This window comes from Talpa occidentalis, unplaced genomic scaffold (genome assembly GCF_014898055.3).
Source record: "Talpa occidentalis isolate TD23 unplaced genomic scaffold, MPIMG_talOcc4v2.1, whole genome shotgun sequence".
Classification (NCBI taxonomy): Eukaryota; Metazoa; Chordata; class Mammalia; order Eulipotyphla; family Talpidae; genus Talpa; species Talpa occidentalis.
The window spans coordinates 31,583,490-31,609,245 of NW_026555331.1; the positions used below are offsets into that span (position 1 = coordinate 31,583,490).

The window sequence follows — 25,756 nt, forward strand, 5'->3', positions numbered from 1 at the left end:
ACAAGATGAATATAAAGTAAGCTACCATATAAAAAGGACACACAAGAGAAGTTGGCAGAAGTGCTCTAGGAATACAGATACTTTAAATGAGTATTAAAGAGACAAAGAATAAAGAGGCAGGAAATGCTAGTCTTTTCAAGAAATCCATTTGAAAAAAGGGAATAATCTGATTATATAATTGAGGTGAGGAAAGGTGCAGGGTTGGGGGTGGGAACAAAATGGGGTTGGAGCCCAACAGTCTATGGTAAAGGATGATGGGTGCCTTGGTGGTGGGGGTGTTGTCGCGACATACATTTAGGAGTGTGCACCTATGCTTCTAAGTGTTATAACAGATGTTATAACAGATGTTATCACAATAAAAAATACATATATATAAAATAAATTTAAAAGCAGAAAGTTAAATTACTTCCTAGGCATGGGTAAAATCCATCTGGGTACATCCCAAATGAGAGTACAGATAAAGTAAATTCTTTGTAAATAGAGCAAATAGCAAATCAACAACAAAAGAAAAAGGGAGGGCCTCCCCTGGTGGCGCAGTGGTTGAGCGCTGGGCTGCAAAGCTACCCGCAGCCTCTGCAGTACCGGTTGGATCCCTGGCCGCCAGCGAGGGTCCCACATGGTGCGACGGACCTCTCCTGCCACGCCCGCTCTTCCCCTCAGCAGTGTATTTCATCAGTCTGCCTGTTCTGTTCCCCACTCTGGCTCTGGTGAATTCTCTCACCCTCCCACGCTTCTGACTGTACCCAGTGCTTTTATAAATAAATAAATAAATCTTTAAAAAAAAAAAAAAAGAAAAAGGGAGGTGTAAAATACTGCTACAACATTTTAAAATCACTGGTTATAGGGACTCTATTTCCAGCAACATGGTAAATTTAGAGCCCTGACTGAGCCTTGTCCTAAAAACATTAAAATGATGAATATATTTATAAAATGTTTATATATAATGTTAATAAAATTTATACAGAATGCTTTAGGCAAATGCCCTACACGGTATCTTCTTGTATTATGTATGGATTTACTAAGGCAATGAACTAAGGGAAGTCAGAAATTCAGAACTAAGCAATGATTTGGAGTATTTTAAAAGTAGTGAGATTGAACAACCTTCTTCACAACAAGGCGCAATTAGATATAACATCTTTAGGGCCTCCCCTTGTGGCGCAGCAGTTGAGTACTGGGCTGCGAGGCTGCCCGCAGCCTCTGCAGCTCCAGTTCATTCCCCAGCCACCAGCGAGGATCCCACATAGTGCATTACCTAAAAGAACATAAGGTTCATATGCAAATATCTACAATGTTAATCTAGGGCAAACTAGAAATAAAGCTTTCCTACTCTTGCCCTTAATAGTTTATTATTGTTATGTCTTCTAAGTGCTATTTTAAAAATTTCATAAAATTTTCTTTACAAAGTGTTTATTTTATAAAGTAAATTTCATATATATAAATAACTTCTGTAGGGTTTTGAAAATTTATTCTGAAAAGAATCAGATAGTAAATATTTTTTCTTCAGCAGTATGGTTTCTGTTGACAACTGCGCAATTCTGCTTTGTAATGAATTAACAGCAAGACAGTATGTTAATTAATTGATGTGACTGTGCCAATAAAAAGTTTATTCAAATAATTTGGTAGTGAGTCAGATGAGGTTATGGGCTGGCAATATTTGCCTTCTTACATACTATTTCTCACTTGTCATTCCTTCTCCCAGGTCAGACTTTTCTTTAATTTCAGATTATTTTTCTTCAGCTTTTTTGTGATTACATGCTCTTAGCGAATTTAACTTTGCTTAAAAATATTTTTATTTTGTCTTTCTTTTTGAAATATATTTTGTCAAATATAAAATTTCTTGTTGATAGTTATTTTAAACTGGCCCATTAATATATACTATTGTGATGATGTTTGTCATTGTCTACTGAAAGATCCACTGTCGTTTCCTTGAAGGTATTTTGTCCTTTCTCTAGGCATTTTTAACAATCTTCTTTATTTTTGTGTTTTAAGTTTTAGTATTGTTATCTTCTACAAATTCTGTATATTTTCTGGCATTATCGCTTTAGATACTGCCTTTGCAAGGAGTACTTGCCAGCTTTCTCAAACTAACATACCCTTGATAAGATATATAATAGCTGGGCCTCCCCTGGTGGCGCAGGCAGTTGAGCAACGCGCTGTGAAGCTGTCCGAAGCCTTTGCAGCGCCGACTCATTCCCCACCAGCCATCGAGGGTCCCACATGGCACAGCAGACCTCTCCTGTCGTGCCCACTGCTCCCCTCAGCAGTGTATTTCGTCAGTCTGCCTATTCTGTTTCCAGCTCTGTCTCTGGTGAATTCTCTCACCCTCCTGCGCATCTGGCCTCTACCCCAGTTCTTGTATAAATAAATAAATAAATCTTAAAAAGAAAAAAAAAAGATAAATAATAGCTTATGTGAGAATAAATTCCCTATAACCAAAATCAAAAAGCAAATGGATATATTCAATATGATATAGAAAGCATCCTTAGAGCAAGAAAAAGATCACACAAGATGAGCTAAAGAATTTTCTCCCTAATCATTAAAATTCTATGATTTGTGATGTTATTCACATTATTAAGCACTAACATTAAGTCTGGCAATAAAATCATGCTTACTTCAAAAAATTGAAGAAAACTATATTTCAATAAGAGAGAAATCAACAAACCAAGATAAAAAAACAGACTTTATCTGCTTTTCAGTAACAGTAAATGTAATAATCTAAATATCAGAATGCATCACTTACATCCTAATAATATGAACAAGGTGTTGACCTGTTCAGCACCATCGAAAGTTTGAGCCTTGTTATTAAAATATAGATTCACATTATTTACTTTATAACTCAAAACTTCTCCAAGTTCACATATTGTTTGAGATAAATATGTCAAAGTTCAAAAGGGTAAGAATTTGCAGCTAAAAATACCATAATATTATAAATCTAGTGCTTAGTAAAAACAGTCATGGTTCCAATCACACAATTATCTATTTTATTTAAATAAGTGAAAATCTAGAAATATAGCAATGCCTGATAAAAATAAATTAGTATTTTTTATATTATAATGTACCCATTCATAAGTCATTTGGCTTAAATTAAGATCAACCTATTTATTACACTCAATACAGCCTAATTGAAACATTCAAAACCAATGTTCTTTTCAAGCTAATTTTATCTATTATTATAGTGGTTTAATGATTATACCACACTGAATATGGCCTTTTGTAGATAGTCTACATTTATACACGTATATGAATATATGACTGATTAAAGGTACAGATGTCAATAAACAGTACCACAGGTTCATTTACTTTGTAGATCTTCCTTTTTAGATCTACTTTGTATATCCCTTAATTGTTTTTCATGTATCTTTTGAAGAGACTAATTTATATATACATGAGCAAATTCAACAGATAGCAAAACTTAAAATCAGCATAAAATATAACCACCACAGAAATAATTTTTTTAGGGCCTCGCTGGTGGCACAAGGGGTTAAGCACCGCACTATGAAGCAACCCGCAGCCTCTGTAGCACAAGTTCAATTCCCAGCCGGCCAGGGAGAAATCCACATGGCGAGGCAGACCTCTCCTGTCTTGCCTGCTGCTCCCCTCCCTCAGCAGTGTATTTCAGTCTCTCTGCCTGTTTTGTTCCCCACTCTGTCTCTGGTGGATCCTCTCACCCCTGTCCCCCATCTCTGGCCTATACCCCAGCTGTTGTATGCATAAATAAATAAATCTTAAAAAAAATAATTTTTTTAAATGTACCTTCTTCAAGGATGGGTCGTGGGATGACAAATGGAATTTCCTGCAGAGGTTCCATGTATTTGTGACCAGCACTAATAATCTTTATTTGAGGCAAACAAAGGACAAGCGTTCCTGGCATACTGGTCTGTCCATGGTACCAACTTCTTACTGTTCCAGGAATGTCCCCAGATACAATTGTACTTGGGGAAGGCAGGTTATCATTTGGAATGAATACACAACAAGATTGTACTTCAAGCTAGAAAAGAAAAGCACAATTAAAATATTTTAGTCAAATAAATTTGAGAGTAAACATACCCTCAAACACCTAATATTTTTATCATAATAAACAGCCAAGGTAAAAAAAAAAAAAGACATAGAATCTATATACCTTTATGAGTTACTTTTACTAAAGAACACAATAAACACTTGAAAAGATGTTGTTTCTTGCTATAAATTTGATCAAAAGGGAGCACAGTACATAAGATGAAAACATATCTGCCTTTCCACAGTTCTTTCCAAGAAACATGACTGAGTTAGAAAATGTGCTGGCAATAAAAGGTGAGAAAATTCTCCTTCTTTTGCAGTTCATTAGCTTTTGTTAACACCAGCTGAGATCTTTAGAACTGAAAGGCATTTTACTTCTCTTACTTTTAAAAAGAAGCACAAACAAATATTTCCGTAGGGATTGTCTTTCCTTGTTTACTTTACAGGACAATATATAAGACCATTAAAATGCTTAAATTTATCTCCAAACTTTAAAGAAAACATGTTTTATTACACACTTTCTCATTTTCTATACACGTATACCAAGATTCAAGTATACGTATTTCTCATATCTGTATATATAAACAGATAAATGGTAATGAAAAAAATTAGAGACTTAAAAATCAGAGTGTCCTTGCTTCCACCATACTTCAAAATTTAAGTGTGATTTTATGTTAAATTTTTATGCTTCCTTTCTTCTAGTGTACTTCAATTGCCAGGTTCCTAGAGATTTGAAATAAAACTAAGTCCAAAGAACTCATTATAAATTCTCAATTCATAAGCATTTTAAGTTAAAGTCTATTATCTTATTAGGCTCTTACTAATAATATTCTATACTTGCTTAGTAAATTATTCAAGCAAACCAGTATATGTGAATTATTTATCAGATCACACAAAATATTAATTTAGCATTATTTAAATAGCTCCTATAACTAATATATTTGAATTATTAATTTGAAAACTATTAATTTTCTCTCTTTTTAAGCAGTTTTATTTATTTATTTATAGGGTTTATTTATTTATTTATTTATTTATTTATATATTTATGCAAGCACTGGGTACAGTCAGAAGCGCAGGAGGGTAAGAGAATTCACCAGAGCCTGAGCGGGGAGCAGAGAAGGCAGAAGGACTGAAGTACACTGCTGAGGAGAGCAGCAGGCGGCAGGAGAGGTCTGCGTGCCATGTGAGACCCTCCTCTGGTGGCCGGGGATCCAACCGGCGCTGCAGACTCTGCGGGCAGCTTCGCAACCCAGCCCTCAACCGCTGCGCCACTGGGGAGGCCCAGGATTTATTTATTTATATAAGCACTGGGGTACAGGCCAGAGGCACAGGAGGGTGAGAGAATTCACCAGAGACAGAGCAGGGAGCAGAACAGACAGAATGACCGAAATACACTGCTGAAGGTAGCGGCAGGCGAGACAGGAGAGGTCTCCCGTGCCATGCGGCAATCTCCCTGGCTGGCCGGGAATCGAACGGGCGCTGCAGAGGCTGCGGACAGCTTCACAGTGCTGTGCTCAACGCACTGAGCCAACGGGGAGGTCCGAAAACTATTAATTTTCTATAATACATTTGGCAAACAAAAACTGGTTACCTGAAGATGTAATAAAAAGTGTGTGCTTGATAAATGTTTGGATAGCCTAGCAAATTATATTAGCAAAATGACTATAAATATAACTAAGGTTACAGATTTTATCCCTGTTCTTGGGGTTAACCTATTAGTAGGAACATAATGATATATAACAAGTCTGGAATTTCATGATACAGTAAGAATTTGCTGACCTAATATATAAGCAAACTTACTCATCTTTGCTTCAAAATTTCTGTGCATGGACAAATGAATGATTTCAGGGAAGAAAAACATAAGTAAAAACAATAAATATAAACAAAAATAAAAATAAATGTTGGTTTATGGAATATGACTTCAATTTTTAATTGTAGAATTTTATCTTGCAGTGTAGAAAATTTAGTAATGTATATGTTAAGTAGTTCATTGACTTAAGGTCACATTTTTCTATTCTGAAATTAAACTGTATTTTCTCAGATTATATTTATATCTGATTTTACATTTTTATCTGAATTTATATTTATGTTGTTGAAACTAACCTAATTCATTAATGATTTGCATTTGTACAAATTAAAATGTCACATGAAGAGCATATTTTCCTATACCAATTATGCTTATAAGGTCAAACTGCAGAGTCAGTATTTAACACTTCACCTGGGAACTGATGTGATGTCAAAAATGATGTGATGTCAAAAAATGTGAAGCAAATGTGAAGCAAAAAATGTGAAGCAAATAATGGAATATACCGCCATATACATATATGTTCTATGAAACAAATTTTGCCAAAATTTCAAAAAATTTAAATTTCAAAATTGTACTACTTCAGAAATTACTTCATCAATTGTAAAACATCTTCAGCAATGCATGTAGAATAAACTGTATACTGACATGAAATATGTAACAACTCCAAAATATAAACATTCTAAATTAGGATAAATAATGTTGTGAGGATTTCTTTAATGATAACATCCAAAGTATACACCTGGAGGGTGTGATCCTATACCTCTAATCATATATAGTGCTGTAAACCAGTATTACCTCAAAAAATATTTTTAAGTAAAAAATAAAAAGGAACCAAAACATATATATGTAATGAAACTTGCTAAACTTATTATAATATTACCTCTAACATATATACTAAAGCTATCACGTAAATCTTTTTACACTTCTAAAATAACTACTAAACTATATGTCTAAAATTGTGGTTTTAATGTAAAATGTTCAGTGATTTATATAAGTGAATATAAATCTACAGCAGTAAATTCTGCATTAATGTAAGGATCTGACAATCCAAGGGAAAGAAAATGAAGTAATCTGCCAGTAAGAAGTCCTCAAACCGGGGGTCAGATCATGTTCATGGAAACCATCTGGTTGGGACCCTCTGAGCCACACCAAACACAAATGATCTTTTAAAAAAATATCCTATTCATTAATGCATCACAGCTGCACTGAGTGTTACTTCATTTTTCCATGGCAACATCCTTTCTGTTTCAAGGATCTTATTTCAGTTTTGGTAGCAACGTGTTCTTTTGCCAATATTGAACACATTCATGTGTTAAAGTGAAGGAATTATTACAAATTCTTGAAGTAGAACCACCTTTATTTTGATTCTTCATAGGTCAAAGGGCTACATATCTAAGTATCATATACTGAGGATAAGCCAATAAAGTAGAATTTGATATTCTTTTTTTTAAAATGAATGAAAGTACTGTCATTCATTTTTCCCTTAATTTCCAACTTTATGTGCCATTTGAAAAAATATACAGCACTGTGTGCCCCAATACTTGAGGTCTGGTAAACTTAGATATTTTTAGTTGTGTGTAAATAATTGTGACACAATTCACCTAAAAAGGAAGGAATAAGATCAGTTTCATTTTTATATTAGTTACCTCACTGTCCATCAAATAGAACTTTTTTTTAAGATGCAGATTTTATTTTTTTCACTTTGTTTTTTTACTTTTTATTAATATTAAACTATCACACAATATTTACTACCTTATTAGTGTATCTAATTCCACGTAACATATTTCTTTCTTTAAAACTTGAAACTTTAATGATAATTATATTTTGTAAAATTTCCACAGAATAAAATGTTCTCTGTATGAATATGTTTTATTTTTCAGGAAACAGTTTTAAATAAAAAAAGAAAAAACATTTGCAAGTTAATTTTTACTCACTTATTTTTTCATGTTTTCTTAAATACGTGAAATATTCTTAAATGTCATAAACTAATCAGTAAGTCAGGTATACAGAGACAAGAGAGTATAATCTCAATACTTAAAAAACAAAACAGAATTTTCACTAGAACATTAGGTTCTATAATAGAGATACTCTGCCAATTTTGTTCACTCTACAGTCTCAGTACATAGTACAATGCCTCACATGTGCTAGATACTAAATTAAGTGAATATAGTTTTACTAGCATCAGATGTAGATATTAACTACATTAATTATTTAATGCATGTTTTTTATCATCTTATACCACAGAGACAAACTAGTAAGGTAATTAATAATTAGCTAGCCAATCACATAGATTCAATGCCAGCTATGACAGAAGCTCTGACAAATTAATCTTTCCATGACTTAGGTTTAATCATCAATGCTGATATAAAGATGCAAATTATTAATTCCCATCTAAATATTTGCTAAATAAAGTAAATAAACATATAATGAATATTTATTATGAGATCCATGTAATGTATTAGCCCTATGGATTTATAAAATATATTGACAGTACTTTTATGTTAAAATGCCACTCCTATGGTTTAACTATTTATGTATATGGAGACAATTAAATAAGCTGCATTTTATTTGCACTTTAATAAATATATACACTATTGCCAAAAATCACAATTTTCCTATTTTATAAATTTTCAATACACTATGAAAATATTTTAGATATCTTCATATGCAGTAGAACTAATTTAGGGCAGTAACTTAAAATACACCTAATTTAGGGCAGTAACTTAAAAACCTCAGAAGTCAATCTTGACTATCTTATTTCCCAGAGTGTAATAAATCTCCACACATTTCCCATGAATATTTGTCATGGGAAGACATGAAAAATTCTAGATTTATATTCCAAAATTCCTCCCTCTAACAAGCTACCACATAATTGCTATCACTTTCTCAATGCCCATAGATAAACATTCAGTGGGTAAAATTTTAAACATTTCATGTAAAAAAATCACTTTTACAATTAAGTTGTAAGAGATGATCTAGTCTAGCCTGAAATGGCTACTTTCCTTAAACCCTAGAGATAAACAAGAATGTTCACTGAACATGAAGACATGAGTGGGTCACACATTATGATTACTGCAACACTGGTCACACTCTATAACTCCCTAGAAAAGAGAATCAGCTATTCTAACTTAACTGCCTTATAGTACTTGAGACACTTTGACACTCTGATTAAAATCACACACAACATGGGAAGTAGTGCCTTAAAGGATTAACACAGCACTATTAGCAAAAGGAGACCAGGATGCTTGGAATAGAAAATACAGGCTCCATTACACTACACTTTCCATTCTGAAGACTCAGAAACTAGAAATAACACCTAGGAAATGCCATAGACAACAAGATAGTCTTCAATGTACAAGAAAATGAGTTTAGCAAAACCTAGGCAGGTTCTTTTTTATGTAATGTTCTCCTTTAGTAAATTCTAGGCAAGTATATTTCTATTTTTGTCACTGCATGGCAGTGCCAACTGTGTGCTTCTGGAATAAAAATGTAGCTTTTTAAAATATAATAAATAGGATCTCTGCTAAGGTAGAGAAAAATTGTAGGAACAAGGATTTCTGCTACTCTATTATGAAAAGACCCCAAAGCAAGTTCATATTTTAAAAATTTGTTCACAACGTATAGAACAATAAAATAATCCATTTCAATGAAGCATAGATGTTCCTTTTTCCATTGAAAACAAATAGATTTTAGCAAGTGGTGTTTAAGAGTTTATTCAATATAAGTTTTTCTATCATAAGTCAAAAAGGAATATGGGCTTAGCAAATACTGAGTTTGGTGCCTAAATCAACTTTCCAGAAACTCTGATTCCAAACACATTTAGTTATTCAAACTTTCACTAAAAGAATAATCCTTTGATGGCTTTAAGTTATGATGTTCTGTTTTATCTGATGACAACTTTGGGATTATTCTGTTTCATATTTTGTTTCATAAAACATCTTGGAAGATGTTGGATTTATGAACCACTTTTTGTAAAACTTGGAATTCAGAGCCTAGATTTTAGTCATTTAATCAGAATCTATTTTATCTTTAAACTTTCCCAAAATACATTAACATATGGAAATGTATAACTATAATAGTATGTATAGCACAGAACTGAGGCCAGGTGCCTAGATCATATTGAAGATATAAGTTAAATAGATAGAGCACTTAGTACTCCTATAATTATGTTCATTTATAACCAATTAAGTTTAGTCAAGAGGAACATGCTACACTGAACAATTAGAAATGATTAAGATGGCAACTGTCATGTTGTATGTATTTTACCATAATTTTTAAAAATTTAAAGAAAAAATAGGGCATATCAGAATCTCTGTAATTAATCTACAATAACTTAAGTTTACTGTTCGTGATAAAGCTAATATAGACAAAAAGAACCCCACAAGACTGTTAGAAGTGGAAGTCATCAAACATTTTTTAATCTAGCTAGTTTAAATTATAGATAAGGAGAGTAAAGCCCATAGTTAACATGCAGAATTTGATATTGTTAGCCACTGGCCTCTTGAAATTCTAAATACCCTTGGTTTCCATGACTGCTCTGGCTTTTTCTCATACATTTCTAATCATTCCCCTACAGTTTCCTTCAAAGACACTTTTTATTCCCAGTTTATTTTCTCCTCTTTCATTATACACACACACACACACACACACACACACACGTATATTTATTTAGTTTACATCATTCTTCCTTTTTGCACAATGCATGCTTTTTCCTCTCAGGTGTAGTCCCAGTAATATTCCCACCACCAATTTACCCATACACCATCACCATATTCATGTCAAACCACAATTTTGAACTTCAAAGTGGACTACCATCAGGTAACTTCACTGATATTTACATAATCATGGAATAAAAACTATGTGCTCTAAATAGTTATTCATCACTGTAGTATTTTATAGTTATAAAAGTAGTTAATAATCATTGTAGTATTTTACCTGGTTGATTACTAAATACCACACAGATTAATCTTCCCAGAATATTAGTAAAAAATATAACAAGATGTCAGTATTCATCAGAAATCAAACACCTGTTTTACTGGTACCTTAGTAAAAACAGAATGTGTATAATCAGTGAAAGTAAGAGGAACACATAAAGGTCAGTAAAGCATTAAGTAGAAAAAAAGAAATAAGAAAGGAGATTTCTCAAGTCTATTTTCTTATGACTATAAACTAGAATAAGCTAGGAATACAGATTGGTTTTGACCATGCAAGAAAGCAAGCATAATTGAGGTAACATTGTCTGTGTATAATTTTCATTCCTATCAGTAATGGGTCTACCCTGAAATTAAAGATTTTATCATAAGAAAAGCTACATGGAATTAAGTGAATAAATTAATTATTGGAGCAAAATCACACATGGTCTAATTAGCTTTACCTTGAAGTAGGACATAGGTTAGTGTTTACAAGAGCAAGTATTATACAATGAAGGAGATCATAAGGAGACAGTGTTTCATCATAAATTAAAAGGACTAATATTGAACAATGATCAGCAACATCTAAAAATTACTGTGTATTTTCTGCCTCTATAATCACATATAACGTAAGGAACTAAATGTTTTCTGCATTCATGTTGTCTCATTTGACTTATCTGATATCACGCATCCAAGGAAACTCTAGTGGGGGTAGACAGATGAGTCAAGACAAGGCGTTACTAGGTTTGTATCGATAGCAGAAGTTGTCATGCTGGCTCAGATTGGTGAGACAAAGTAGATGTCTGTTAAAAAAGTTTTATTCTTCTGACTTATTTCACTTATCATAACTCCCTCCAGCTTCATCCATGTTGTCACAATTGGCATGAATTTGTCCTTTTTGAGTGCTGAGTGGTATCCCATTATCTATAAATACCACATCTTCTTGATCACTCCTGTTTTGAATCATTGAAGTTGTAGCCATATCCTGGCTACTGTAAACAGCATTGCTATGAATATAGATACAGGTTTCCCTTCCAATTAGTATTTTTGACTTCTTTGAGCAGAAGTATAGGAGTGGAACTGCTAGGTCATATGTGAGATACCTTTTGAGGAACCTCCTTTAGTAGTCATTATGTGTCTAACACACTAACCCTTTTTGGTATACTTTATTATTTCCTGCAGAAGTCAGATTCTATTCTAATTTTCTCTCAGCCTTAAGAAAGTCTTTTAATATATCTGGTAGTAAATATTTGTTGGGAAAAAATCCTTTCAGCATTTGTTTTGCCTTCCCTTTAAATAAGTGCTTTGTGGGAAACAATTTTTTGTCAAAAGTTTATTTCCCTCAGCACCATAAAGATGTTATCCCATCGTCTTATGGTCGCCAATGTTTCTGATAAGATGTTAACAATTTTTCTTAATATTGTCTGCCCATCCACAACATTCCTTTTGTCTGTACTTGCTTTCAAAATTTTCTTTTTCTCTTTAGTTTTCAGCAGTTTTGACTATGATGTACCTGGGTATGGTTATCTTTATACGGTTTTAGGATTTGCTGAGATTCTTAGATGTATCGAGTTGATTCTCTTTGGATTTCAGTACACTGGTGTTATAATAACAACTTGATACTTCAGCTCTCTGGTGGGCTAAAAACAACTAATTTGTAGGTCACCTACCTTGCTCTCCTTCTTAAAGTAAAACCAACTTTCTTTTGCAATTTTCTACACCTTTAACACAAATAAAAGACCCCCAATACTTTGATATTACTGTCTTGTTCCCAATAAATCCTATAAAGATGCCAGTGTTATCAGTTTTCATATCTAATTCAAAGAATAAAAAGTATACACAAAAATTTGAAATTTGTAACTCATGATTTTATAAAATTCCTCTCAGATTAGATGAGCATTTCACTCTGTAAACATGTTTTAGAAAGAGGATAGATGAATAAGATTAAACTATGTATTCTTAAAAGTGAAACTAAGAAGAAATTTTAATAATAAAATAAGTAGCTATAATTATCTCTTTCATATTTAATTCATGATTTAGTAGGGGGAATAATTAGATAGTCCTTTTATTTTAATTCCAACTCAGTTTTTATCTCACCACTGAGGTGAGAATATGGTTTATATATTGATCATTTAATATCTTTTGCATTATATTTAGAAGAAAAATAAAAAGTAAAATGAATATTTTTAATTCAAGAAACATCTCAAAATGTGTTTTTTATAACTATCAAGAAAAGCATCTGTTTCATATAATTTTGTTAATAATATGCAAAGTACACCAATAGTTTTCATTTAAACTATGAAAATGAGATGGTATACATGAGTATTACCAGTGAGGAAACTCTACCAATAATAAGGTGCTGAAAATTAAAATGGTCCATAGAAATTAAAGCCATATTTCTAACATTTAGTTTACCTGTAATGTGAGGCTCTTTACAGCATTCCATATTATTCCAATAAATTCTTTCATTCTTTCTTCGGGACTTCTACCGCCAGCAGGTAAATTCAACATAGCTTTCACAGGAACTGACAAAGGTCGGGACTCTAAGTATAAAAACAGCTAGTTATTTAATAGAAATCTACCTTATATGGTAAATAAACAAAATATTTTCAAGACTATTTTTTCTTGTTAAAATTATGAAAGTCTAAGTGTCTAAGTGAAATTACGAAATACACATCAGAACATTTTACTTTACTGAATTACTGATTTTTGTAAAAATTCAAAAATAAGCAAAATGAAATCTATTCTAAGTCAAGTGCTGCCCACTCTTCAGGGATTGGTGATTAGGAGATGGGTTGTAGAGCAATATATTTATTGAATACATGTATGTATTCACTGTGAAAAGTCATTATATTGTAACCTTAAAGGGACAGGAGAAAAGAAAATGCTAAACCATGCCACTTGCTAAATGACTTGGGGAAAGCATTTTAATCTCTCTAAGTATCAGACATAATACTTACACTTAATGTCAAGATTACTATTCACTTTAATGGTGCAATGTATATAAAACAGTTCATGAGAGTACTATACACAAATATGATGAAAAATAATTTTTAAAATTACTTGAGTATAACGTACAGAAAAGAACTTTAAGGCTACCAGAAATGAAATCACAATGAACCTGTTATTTAAGTTCTACCTTAAATGCCATTTCCTTTGAGAACTAGTCATTGATTTCCTCAAATTAGATTGGGTCCTTCCTCTAAAATCTCTGACATAAAGTCTGACATAATTCTAACATATTTAATTCTTCATGGTACAGTATTAAATATCTGAATATCTTGTTTCTATGAAACAAGAAGTATAATGATGTGACAGCAGTACATGAGACTTGTTAATTGTTCAATTTTGAAGATCTATTCTGGGTTATACCACCTCCTAATGTCATTTTCCCAGTGAGAAATAATCATCACATACTATTTATTAATACAATATCAACTATTGGTAGATAAAATAGACTAATAAACCATAAAGACAGAAGCTCCAGGAAAAAAATAATTAAATGACTATATTTTTTTTTTTTTTTTTTTTTATAGAGGCATGCTTCATTTATTTATTTATTTGTTTGTTTGTTTTGTTTATACATGCACTGGGTACAGTCAGAAGCGCGGGAGGGTGAGAGAATTCACCAGAGCCAGAGCGGGGAGCAGAGCAGGCAGAAGGACCGAAGTACACTGCTGAGGGGAGCAGCGGGCGGCAGGAGAGGTCTGCGCGCCATGTGGGACCCTCCTCCAGTGGCCGGGGAGCAGCCGGGGATCGAACCGGCGCCACAGAGGCTGCGGGCAGCTTCGCAACCCAGTGCTCAACCGCTGCGCCACCGGGGAGGCCCTAAATGACTATATTTTTGCCTCTACATACCAGTGATTTATATTGAAACATTTGTTTGCCTTTTTAAAAAGGTTGAACTAGAACCTGGTAACAATACTTAAAATCAGTATGTCAAAAACCTCTGTCCTTATTTTGAGGGTTTGAGTAACGATGTCAACGGTTAAATAGTAACACTATTATGTATAATTTAACAGCACCAAATATTGACATTTAGTACCAAGTAACTTATGGTTAAGAATCGCACAATAAGGCTACTCCATGGTATCAAAGAACTAAAAAATATTTGTTCAGAAGTCTATCAATTTACATATTTATGCACTCTATTCACCATAGTATTGTTACCAAGATACATTCATTTCACTGAAAAACAAACCATGTTTCCTTTATTTATTTCATGTAGCATCTTGAAACAGTATAGTATTTGCTCAATATTGGTTGAATCAATGATTTTTTTTATTTAAAGATTTATTTATTTATGCATACAAGAAAGGAGGTACAGACTAGAGGTGTGGGGGGTGGTGGTGAGAGGATTCACCAGAGACAGAGGGAAACAGAACAGGCAGATTGACTGAAATACACTACTCTGGGGAGCAGCGGGCGAGTCAGGAGAGGTCTGCTGAGCCATGTGGGTAGCTCCCTGGCTGAGAATCAAACTCATGCTGCAATGGCTAGGGATAGCTTCACAGGTTGCGTCTTCAGTAGGACTTGAAGCAGTGCTGTAGAGTTGTATCACTTCAAGTAGTTAGAAAGCTACAGACTGAATAGTAAAAACCATGCTATCTAGAAAGGCATACTTTCTAGGCTTCTGTGCAGGGATTTGAAGGAAGAAGGGTCAATACCTCAGAAGAGAAACCAGACCTTGACACAATTGTGGTTGCACAAACATACTTCATTATCTTGTTGAGAAGACTATCATAAAAAAAAAATTAAAAAAAAAAAAAAGGGCCTCCCCGGTGGTGCAGCTGTTGAGCGCTGGGTTGTGAAGCTGCCCGCAACCTCTGCAGTGCCGGTTCGATCCCCGGCTGCTCCCCGGCCACCGCAGGAGGGTCCCACATGGCACGCAGACCTCTCCTGCCGCCTGCTGCTCCCCTCAGCAGTGTACTTCGGTCCTTCTGCCTGCTCTGCTCCCCACTCTGGCTCTGGTGAATTCTCTTACCATCCCGCACTTCTGACTGTACCCAGTGCTTGTACAAATAAATAGATAGATAGATAGATAGATAGATAGATAGATAGATAGATAGATAGATAGATAGATAAATCTTTAAAAAAAAAAAGGTGCTAGTTGTTCATGAGCTTAAGGTGGTATTCTCCTGATATATATTATCTTTTTGGAAATGCTTTTTATAGAACTAATATATATCTATAGGTGAAAAACTACAGAATAAAGTTCAAGAAGAAAAGGATGAAAGAATTAAAGAAAATTAAAATATCTCATAATTTCAACACACTACTAAACACCTACTATATTTTAGGCTCTATGTTAAGAACAGAAATTCCATGGTGAACAAAACAGACATGGTCTCAGTCCTTGCGGAATTTACATATACATGTGGAGGGCTTATAGATTTACAAAGCAAAATAAATACTCTTTTGTGGGATAAACATATTTAGGTAGTATGAACTTAGAATAGAGAAAGCTAGGTACCACATTTTCACTTTCCCAAATCTAGATATGTGATCTCAGAATTATGTCATTTGGGTTTCAATATTCTCATCCATAATTTTCAAAAGGTAAACATAAAGGACTGTCAAAATCTCACTGGAAAATTATGTGAATGTAGTAGGGATCTGTTATCTGTGAATAAAGAAAAAATGGAGGGATAAAAAGGAGTAAAAGAAAAGGGAAAGAGGGAAGGTGAGAGAGAAATAAATGAGTATCGTATTTTATACACAGTAAAATGAAGATAGGAATTCTCCAGAATCTATCCTTCAAGTTATACATGCATTACCACAGTGACCCACTGAGACCATTAATATTCTTTCACCATAACCTCAATTCCAAAATAAACAAAGTTTGAACTTCTATGACTTTCTCGGTGTGTATATACATACAACCAACACAACTACCACCAGAAATAACAGCCAGGGTAGAAAATCATCCAAAGAACTTCCATATAATATTGTAAGCTCTTGGAGAAACATCAGGAACTTGTAGATTGAAAGAGACAGCCTTTTCACTCATAGTTACAAAAAAACTGGATTGAAGAACATAGTAGAAAAGAAAACACTTCCACTACCTTTCTCTCAATCTCCTGTTTCCTCAAGTCTATAGATCTCCAAAGTATTTAAGGGAATTTCAGCTCAACAGGAATAAAAGGTGACAGATTCCAATTTGTGAATCTTATTATATTGTTCTTTGATTCTGTTGGTGTGGCTTGGAAAACACTTGATCATGAGATAAAGGAAAATGCTGGCATCTTCCAAGACTTACTAGCTATGGAAAAGTTGCTTAGTTCTATTCAATAAGCATCACTGAGGGCCTACTTTTACCAAGATCTAGGAAAACAAAGATGTGTAAGTTCAGGGTGTGCTTTAGAGGAAATTACATTCAAAAGAGGGAAATGGACATACAACAGTGTTACTAAATAGACAGCTAACATCTTTTTTCTATTTCAGAAAATTTTATCATAATGTAGGAAATGCAATAATTGTAGCACTGCCTTATAAGGCTTTTCAACTCTATTTAAAATTCATATTTTTACCTATGTGTAATCCTAATAATGATTTTTTTGTTTTAGTGGAAAGAAAAGCTCCTATGCAATGAAAGAAACCATAAGTAAAAAGAAAAGATACCCTATTGAATGGGAGTAAATATTTGCAAAATGTATAGCTAACAAAGGACTGATATCAAAGATATGCAAAAACTCATAAAATTCTACAAATAGTAAAACAATACAATCAAAACAAGGGCAAAAGAACTAGACCCTTACAAAGAACACATCCAAATGCCCAGCAGGCACATAAAAAATGGTCAAATCACTTATTAATAGAGAATACAAATGAAGACCACAATCAGATACCATCTCACACCTGTGAGAATGGCCCATATCGAGAATGGCCCGTATCGAGCGGAAATAACAAATGCTGGTGACGATGCGGAGAAAGGAAACCCTCCTACATTGTTGATGGGAAATCAAACCGGTACAGCCCTTATGGAAAGCAATATGGAAGTGTCTCAAAACATTAAAAATGGATCTACCATTTGACCCAGTAATTCCGCTTCTTGGCATCTACCCCCAAAAATTCAAAAACACTAATTCAAAAGGAAATTTGCACTTCCAAGTTTACTGCCACCACTATTTTCTATAGCTAAATTATGGAAACAACCAAAGTGCCCCAAAATAGATGAATGGATCAAGAAAAAGTGGTATATATACACAACAGAATACCACTCAGTGATCAAAAGGGACAAATTCATGCCATTTTCAGCAACATGTATGTAACTGCAAGGGGTTATGCCAAGCTCAATAAGTCAGAAGGAGAAAGACAAATACCAGATGGTGTCACTCACATGTGGAATATAAAGCAAATGAATTAATAGTCAGATAAAGCCAAGCTGAAAACTAAACTTTGACAGCTGACCACAGTACTGAAACACCAAAGGGTAAGAAGGTAGGGAGGGGAAAAAAAGAAGGAAGAAAGCACGATGGTCTACTGTAGTGGGATATGGGTGAGTTGGTGCTGGGTTGGTAATACCTAATACTTCAATATTACCTCAGTCAATACCTGGTAATAACCAGCACCCCAATACTACCTCAGTTAAAAAGAAATTCATTTTTAAAAAGGGAATATAAATATACCTGGGGTAAAGGATAAGGGACAAAGGGGCAATTTTCAGTTTAAAAATTAAACTAAAGCTATATTTTGTTCTTCATTTTCATGGCTACCAACCTGCTAAGTATACTCATCACAATAAAGTAAGGTAAATCACATTTCTTCTTCCTTCAATTGTATCCTACAGAATACTCTCAAACACAGGATACTATTAAAAATGAACAGCATCTCAGCTAAAAACACAAAGTTCCCTATCTGGTTTTTAACCCCTGTATAAGCTGATCTTACCTCTCTGAATCTGCTCAACTTTATTTTTCACTAAATACTCTCCACTCCAATAAGTCTTCCCCATTGTTCCAGAGAACTGTCCCTTCTTAATTATTGCAAATCCTAAGACCCACCTCAAGCTGTATTTCTTTAGTGAAAATTTTTCAATCTCTAAAGTTCCTTTGCTCAATTTTCCTCCAGTTTGAGAAGGCTCAGTACATTGCATATTAGTTTCTTCTCTCCAGTTATAACCAAAGTTTATTAGAACAGGAGTTATGTCACATTTTCCCAAAGCACTTAGCACAGAGTTAAGAGTAAGGCTATATGATTATCTGACTAAAATTAAAATGTTACTTCAGAATCTTGGGGTGTATCTGGACTCTTCTTACCAGAATTCAACATGTTAAATTATACCTAAATGCCTGATGTAGCAGGAATACCCTGAGAAATTATGTACACCAATTAAAAATATTTCACAAGCTGCTAACTTTTCCTATATATTTGATATTATACAGGGAAATTTATAAACATATATGAAGCTTTTTAGGACAGCAATTAAAATGCAAGAGTAAAAGGAATGTAATTTGCCAGGACTCCAAATTTTAAAAAGGGAAAAAGATTTTATTCTTTTGTGCAGCAATTATTTAATACTTATTTACTATGTATTAGCTGCTTGCCAGAAACAACTGAATATAAAATTAAACAAGTTAGATATGATCCTTTACACACATTAAAAGAGACAGAAAGGTAAAAAATTATGGTAAGTATTATAAGGACAGAAAAGAGGTGCTGAAGCAGGAACTCTGGGGAACTAGCACAGACCTATTTCAGGAACGTTGAATAGAGAAAGTTTCTGTACCAAAAGGACAACTTTGAACTAAGACTTGGAGTCTAATGAAAAGAATAGTAGAAACAGTACATGCAAAGAATCCCAGGCAAGAAAAAACACAGTATTTGAAGAAATGTATATCAATGTAAGAAAAATGACAAAAGTGGAAAGGAAGAACCTGACAGGGAGTCTTTAAGTCAAACTTTAAAGGCCATGGTAAAGAGTTTGGATTTTAACTGAAGTATAACAGTGTAGTGTTTTTTTTTTTTTTTAACAGTGTAGTGTTTTAATGAGTAAGTAAAATGATTCAGCTTAGATTTTTAACAAGATGACTTGCTGTCATCAGGAAAATGGACTAGGGTTATTGAGAGGATATGATGAGATCATTTAGAAATGACATGAATGAGTCTAGTTAGGTTATCTTTACATTATTCTGTATAAGACATTATGTGACTTTTTCTGGAATACAGCCCACAACTAGTTGAAACAAAAATTTTTAAGATATAATTTAGCACCACAATGGACAGGAAAAGAGGAAACCTACATATCGTCTATGAGCAACATGGTCAATTGTAGTTGGGGGAGAAATATGTAGTTCTACAGATTTGAAACATGCTAGATTTAAGCAGCCTGCAAGATACTCTAACCAGAGATGTCTAGGTAATTATATAAAAAACACCTTTTTATAATATTGGTATTTTTGGCATAACAAAGCAAATCAGTTAAAAACACGTATAAAGTAGAAAGATCGGTGTGAAATGAGTTATGTAGGCATTATGGAAGTAGTAGGTTTTAAGACAAGTTTAAGATGATTGAGGTTGAACAAACTGAAAAATTACACTTCAGGGTCAGCAGTATACTTCAGGGTTAGCAGTTAATACCTGTCCTTCAAAAATACAATAAAAATTGTGATATTTACTTTCTATCTATATTGAGGTTTATCATTTTATAGAACTTGTACAGTATCTTACTTTATATTAAGTCTATAACAAAATTTAAATTTGTGGGATATTGTTGGGTATATGTATTAAAATGAAAAAATGCGGATATGATAGATTAGCTTGACATAAAAGTTGAGATAAGGTTAAAACCTAGACTTTTTAGTCCCTTCCCATCTGATTTTTCTACCATATATTTCTAATTCTTGATCTACATTTTATTCTGATAATTATTTTTGGCAACTTTATTTAGCAATATAAAGTTAAATAATTTGAAGAAAAAGTGACCTTTACATAGTAATACTATTTAAATTTCAAAGTTCAGATAATATATAAAGTTTTAAGCAACTTGCCACAGAAACTGCAATAATGCCTGAAACTTTTCATCAAAATACATTTGATACTATCACTCCTGAAAGGCTCCTGGGAAATAATGGCCTTTGGATTCTGCAAGTCAGCGTGACATGGCATGCAAAATTGCATCTCATGCTGAGCCAACCAGGAAAATATATGTCATCACTATGTGACATTCAGAATTTCATCTGGAAACTATAATCTTGTTCTAACTGCTAAAAAAAGAGGAGGAAGGACTGCATACAAAACAATTTAGTTGAATTTTTGCTGAATTCTTGCCAGTTTGTGTAAAAAATAGAACAATATTTGCAAAGATGAGAACTCTATATTCAAAAAATTTTCAACATATTTATTAACATCACACTATCCTCTCAAAAAAAGTTTAACATTAAATTACAGCTTAAATTGTTTTCTAATTTGAATTAACTTTCTAGGAAAAATTATTTTAAATGAAACAAAGTTGCAAAATGAATAAATTGTGTAAAGTAGAACCACACTGTTCAAAATGGTATATAACAAAACACCTACTGGGCCTCCCCTGGTGGCGCAGTGGTTGAGCGTTGGGCTGTGAGGCTGCCTGCAGCCTCTGCAGCGCAGGTGAGGGTCCCACAAAAAAAAAAAAAAAAAAAAAAATCTACTAATTTTTTTATGCCTCTAGAATAAGCTCTAGGTGAAGAAACAAACCAAAACCTATTGCAAAGTTAGCAGTCTATCTTAATCATAAAAGGACTTTCTCTTTCAGATTCCACCCCCCCCACCCCCTCAATTCTCTTGTACAATACCTTTATAATCCATTTACTTTACAGTTTTCAAGACAGAAATATGTGAATATGATTTAGTATAAGTTTTATATAATCAATATTTTGTGTTTGAAATCTGCTGAAACTATTTGTAATATGAAAAACTGGTATATATAAACTGGAATAGCAGAATTACCCCCAAAAGCTATGTTTCTGCGACCCCCTACATTTTCTGGTATCACATCTTATGTCCCTGAACAGAGAGTATGATATGTGACCCAACTTGGGCAACCTCAGGACTAATCAGTATATGTGAACTCCCTGGCCACAGAGATTACTTAATATATGTGCACATGAGCCTCCATAAGTTTTCAACAGATACTGACTGAAGCATATCTCTTTCTCTTTGATTAGAGTTAAGAATATGAGTTAGTAATACATCAATAAAATGTGATTCTGCATCAGCAGAATGTTTTGATATAGGCTTGGGCTTACTCAAAATGAGGAGTGAGGTAGTGAGGACAGTTATCAAAGTAATATAACTCCAAAAAATGCAGAATTTAAAAATAATATTTCAACATTAAAATAATTTATCTTCTTAAACCAAGTCCTCTGATAAAATTTACTGAAGTCCACATAATAATTACAAAGTAAAAAAAAAAAAATACTAATTTCAAAGTAAAAAAGTAAAAACTGATAGTGAAACTTGAAGATATTTAAATAAACTTGATATAAAAAATTCTTCTGCTTTATAGTTCTAGAAAAATGAAAAATGAACCAAAGTACAGGAACAAGATTTTTTAGTTGCTGGCTTTTATGGAGATCACACTGGTTTGTAACACTGTATATGATATAGAATAATAGGTTCACACCTCCTTACAGGGAACAAGAATTTTAATAAGTATGAAGTATGCAATAATCACTAGTCTACTTCTCAAGAAATAAGATTCTAAGATAAGACATCACATGCATGCTGTACAAACTACAGTACATTTAAAAATCAAAATCAACAGTTTGCTCAACAAACTAAACACATACTTGGAATTAATCAACACACATTAATTATAACAGTCTGCAGGACACACTAGTAGACACTAAAAAAGTGTATGTTAAATCTCCTTATGCTATTTCACTTGATTCCCCAAATGAATACAAGCAATGCATTAAGTTCAGGTATGTGGTTGTACCACATGAGTAGCGTATGTATTACATACACCTATAAAAGAGTATCATCCAATGATAAGGGCTGTTTAATGAAACAAACAAAAAAATCAAAGAGTAAATTACCTCAAGTCTACAAATGTAACCACCTAGACTATGGCTGGTATATGACGAGCCTTTGTCATCTGTTGGAATCTTTTAAGAAACTAAACTTAGAAATGTTGTCTGATTATAAATTACCCTCAATGCCCAGGTTACCAGAAACACTTTATAAGATACTTTGAACATTAAGTAATATTTGAAGCTTCGCAGACTACTAATACTTTTTCCTATAAAATTTAGGTTGAGAAATGAAAATAATAATTTTATAAAACACAAAATGGAAAAAACTAATAAATCTATATTTTCATTAAGTTCTCAGATTATTTCTGAACATTTTCTTTAATTAATTTCTTTTTAACTGAGGTAACACTGGGGTATCCCTATCAGGTATTACCACCATAGTGCATCCACCACCAACTCACCCGTACTCCACCACCAGAGACCTGTTCTATTCCCCTCCCCAACCCCCTTGTCTCAATTCTGCAGTCTGCTATCAAGGGTTAGGTTTTTAGCTTGTCTTTATTCATTTAGTCACATATTAGTGACTATTTTCAAGTTGTTTTATTTTAGATGGTACTTCATTAGATATACTTCATTTTATTTTAAACTTTTTTCTAATTCTAATGGGGAAAATATTTTTAAACCACATTTTATCCCTGAGAGAATAAAAATCAATTGCATATTATACATTAGTATCTACTCTCATGCTTTAATATTTTCCAATGAAATTAAGTATCTAATTAATCACAAAGAAATGGAATTTTATGCTAAAGTACATGATTAAAGTGAGTAACTTCTAATATACATAAATCCACAAAAAATGTATTTCTTTTATCTTAATACTAATTCCACACTGTAATTAGGAACATACCTGCTTCACATTCAAGCTTAATCAAATTAAGGATGGCTTGAACATTTCTAGATAAATCATTGTATGGGTATGATCAGTGTTACTTACAATCCACAATTCTTAAAAATTAGAAATTCAAAATATATCAGTGCCTTCAGGAATATTATTTGCAAAAATTGGAAATCTTCCTACTTAAAACCATCATACAAGTTATAGCCTGTGGAGAGAATAATTCCTTACAAACTTGAAGGAATTTCATTCAGACTGGGGAGTAACATATTAAACTGATTTAGGGGGAAAATACAAAAAACAAAGGTAAAGTGTAATCTCAGGTCTTGTTTACTTAGAATAGAATATATTCCTGTACATGAAAAAAAGACTGCTTGAAAAAAATTATATATTTCCTGATTTCTTACATTCTCTGTACAAAGAAAACAATATTTATCCTGAATGAATACTTGTTTCGTAGAGAAAATTAACTAAATTGACCCATAATGATATATACATGCTCTTCTCGTTCTTCCTTTGTTTGTCTCAGAGGAAGAGGCAATTCTGTATTTAAGATCTTCTGCTTCATCTGCAATCTCATTACATTTTATGTCCATCTTTGCTGTAGCTCCACTTTTGCCTTTCCTCCTCTTTACCTCTCTATAGTTACAGACATACCTACATGTTTGCAGTCAGATTTCTTCAGAGTAGTATACACAGATTGTCTCTATGTCCTCAATTACCACTCATTCCCTGTCAACTAAAGCTCTTCTGACCAGTGAACCCTGATCAATTAAACTTTTTCAGCCTCATTGTTTCTGATGATTTGATAGCATATAATCTAGTCTTCCACCTTTGTCTTCCCTGCTATTTGATTCATCTTCATACTCTTTAATGAAAAAGTTGCTCAGAATTTAATTTGGGGCTTTGCTCTCATCTTGTTTTATAATTTTTCCCCTACATTTAAAAGATTACATTACAAAGATATATCTGTTTACAACACTATGTATTTGTGGTCAGGTTCACACCTCTACAAATATATGTTATCATACCTTACCTACTACCAAAGACCCACTAATCCTCCACCAGAGTCATTGGGCCCTGCCTCTCTCTGCACCTATGCCCATACTCTCCCTTCTGATAGCCTCAGTCCACAGATTTCTAGGGTTTGTTTTTTTTTTTTTTTTTGGTTTGGTTTCACCTGTTCCTTTGATTTGGTTCTTTATATTCCACATATGAGTGAAATCATCCAGTATTTATCTTTCTCTTTCTGCCTCATTTCATTTAGCATAATCCCCTCTAGTTCCAAACCTTGTGCCACAATGTTTTGCTCTCAGCTTGCTGTCTCCCTGAGAGATCCCATTCTCTTTATGTCCACATGTTAATGACTCCCAACACTGTACCCTCCATGTGAAAAACTGAAACCACACCTCAGACATGAAAATATTTTTACCTCTTTTGTCTTCTGATGACATTACTAGAAGGAAAATAATTCTATTCTAATTTTCCTCCAAACTCAGCTTGGGATATTCCATTTTAAGTTATAGTGGCAAAGACTGTCTTTCTTTCTTAATTAAAACCAACATAATTTAGCCAGGTACATGGCTTTAAAGAATACTTTAATACTATATTCCCTAAATGTCTATGCAGCAAGATATGATCATGTGACTAGCTTCTGGCCAACCATATATAAGCAAGAGTGGGGTGTGCAACTTCTGGATAGCTGTTAAAGAGATAGGGAGCTTCCTTCTATTTGCTTATTTCTGCTCAGAGAAATGCAGCTATGATAAACTTTTGAAGCATTCATCATGAACCATGAGACATATCTGGCAACAGTGGCCATTCAAAGTGGAATAAGTAAGGATCTGTTCTTGGAGAATCACAATTACATGGAGAACCTACTAAGATTTTACATGAGGGACAAATAAAATTTAATCTTTTTAAAGCACTGTTACAGGATTTTCTGATATTTTCAGCCAACCTTTACTAGCTACATTATGGAAATCTTGCTTTGTTTTAAAATACTATATATTTTATACTATATATTTTAAAATACTATATATTTTTAATGAGGTGAGAAAAATGTAATTATAAGTATTCTAACAACCTAATTTTATTGCCAAAAGAAGTATTCTTTTGAGAGAAACCTAAAACACTTTGCTATCTATAGTATAATAAATACTTCTTTAAATTTCAGGATTTTTCATATTTA

The 25,756-nt window shown here is 33.2% G+C and overlaps 1 protein-coding gene across 8 annotated transcripts in view; it reads right to left on the reverse strand.

Moving 5' to 3' along the window:
* The window catches only part of VPS13B (vacuolar protein sorting 13 homolog B), a 622,702-nt gene that overhangs the window by 330,877 nt on the left and 266,069 nt on the right, over nucleotides 1–25,756 (reverse strand). For all 8 annotated transcript variants that reach the window (XM_054692064.1, XM_054692063.1, XM_054692065.1 and 5 more), the window contains 2 exons: nucleotides 13,129–13,256; nucleotides 3,754–3,988 (listed from right to left, as the gene is read on the reverse strand). In XM_054692064.1, coding sequence (XP_054548039.1) covers nucleotides 3,754–3,988; nucleotides 13,129–13,256 — 363 coding nt within the window. The remainder of the gene's footprint in view (nucleotides 1–3,753; nucleotides 3,989–13,128; nucleotides 13,257–25,756) is intronic.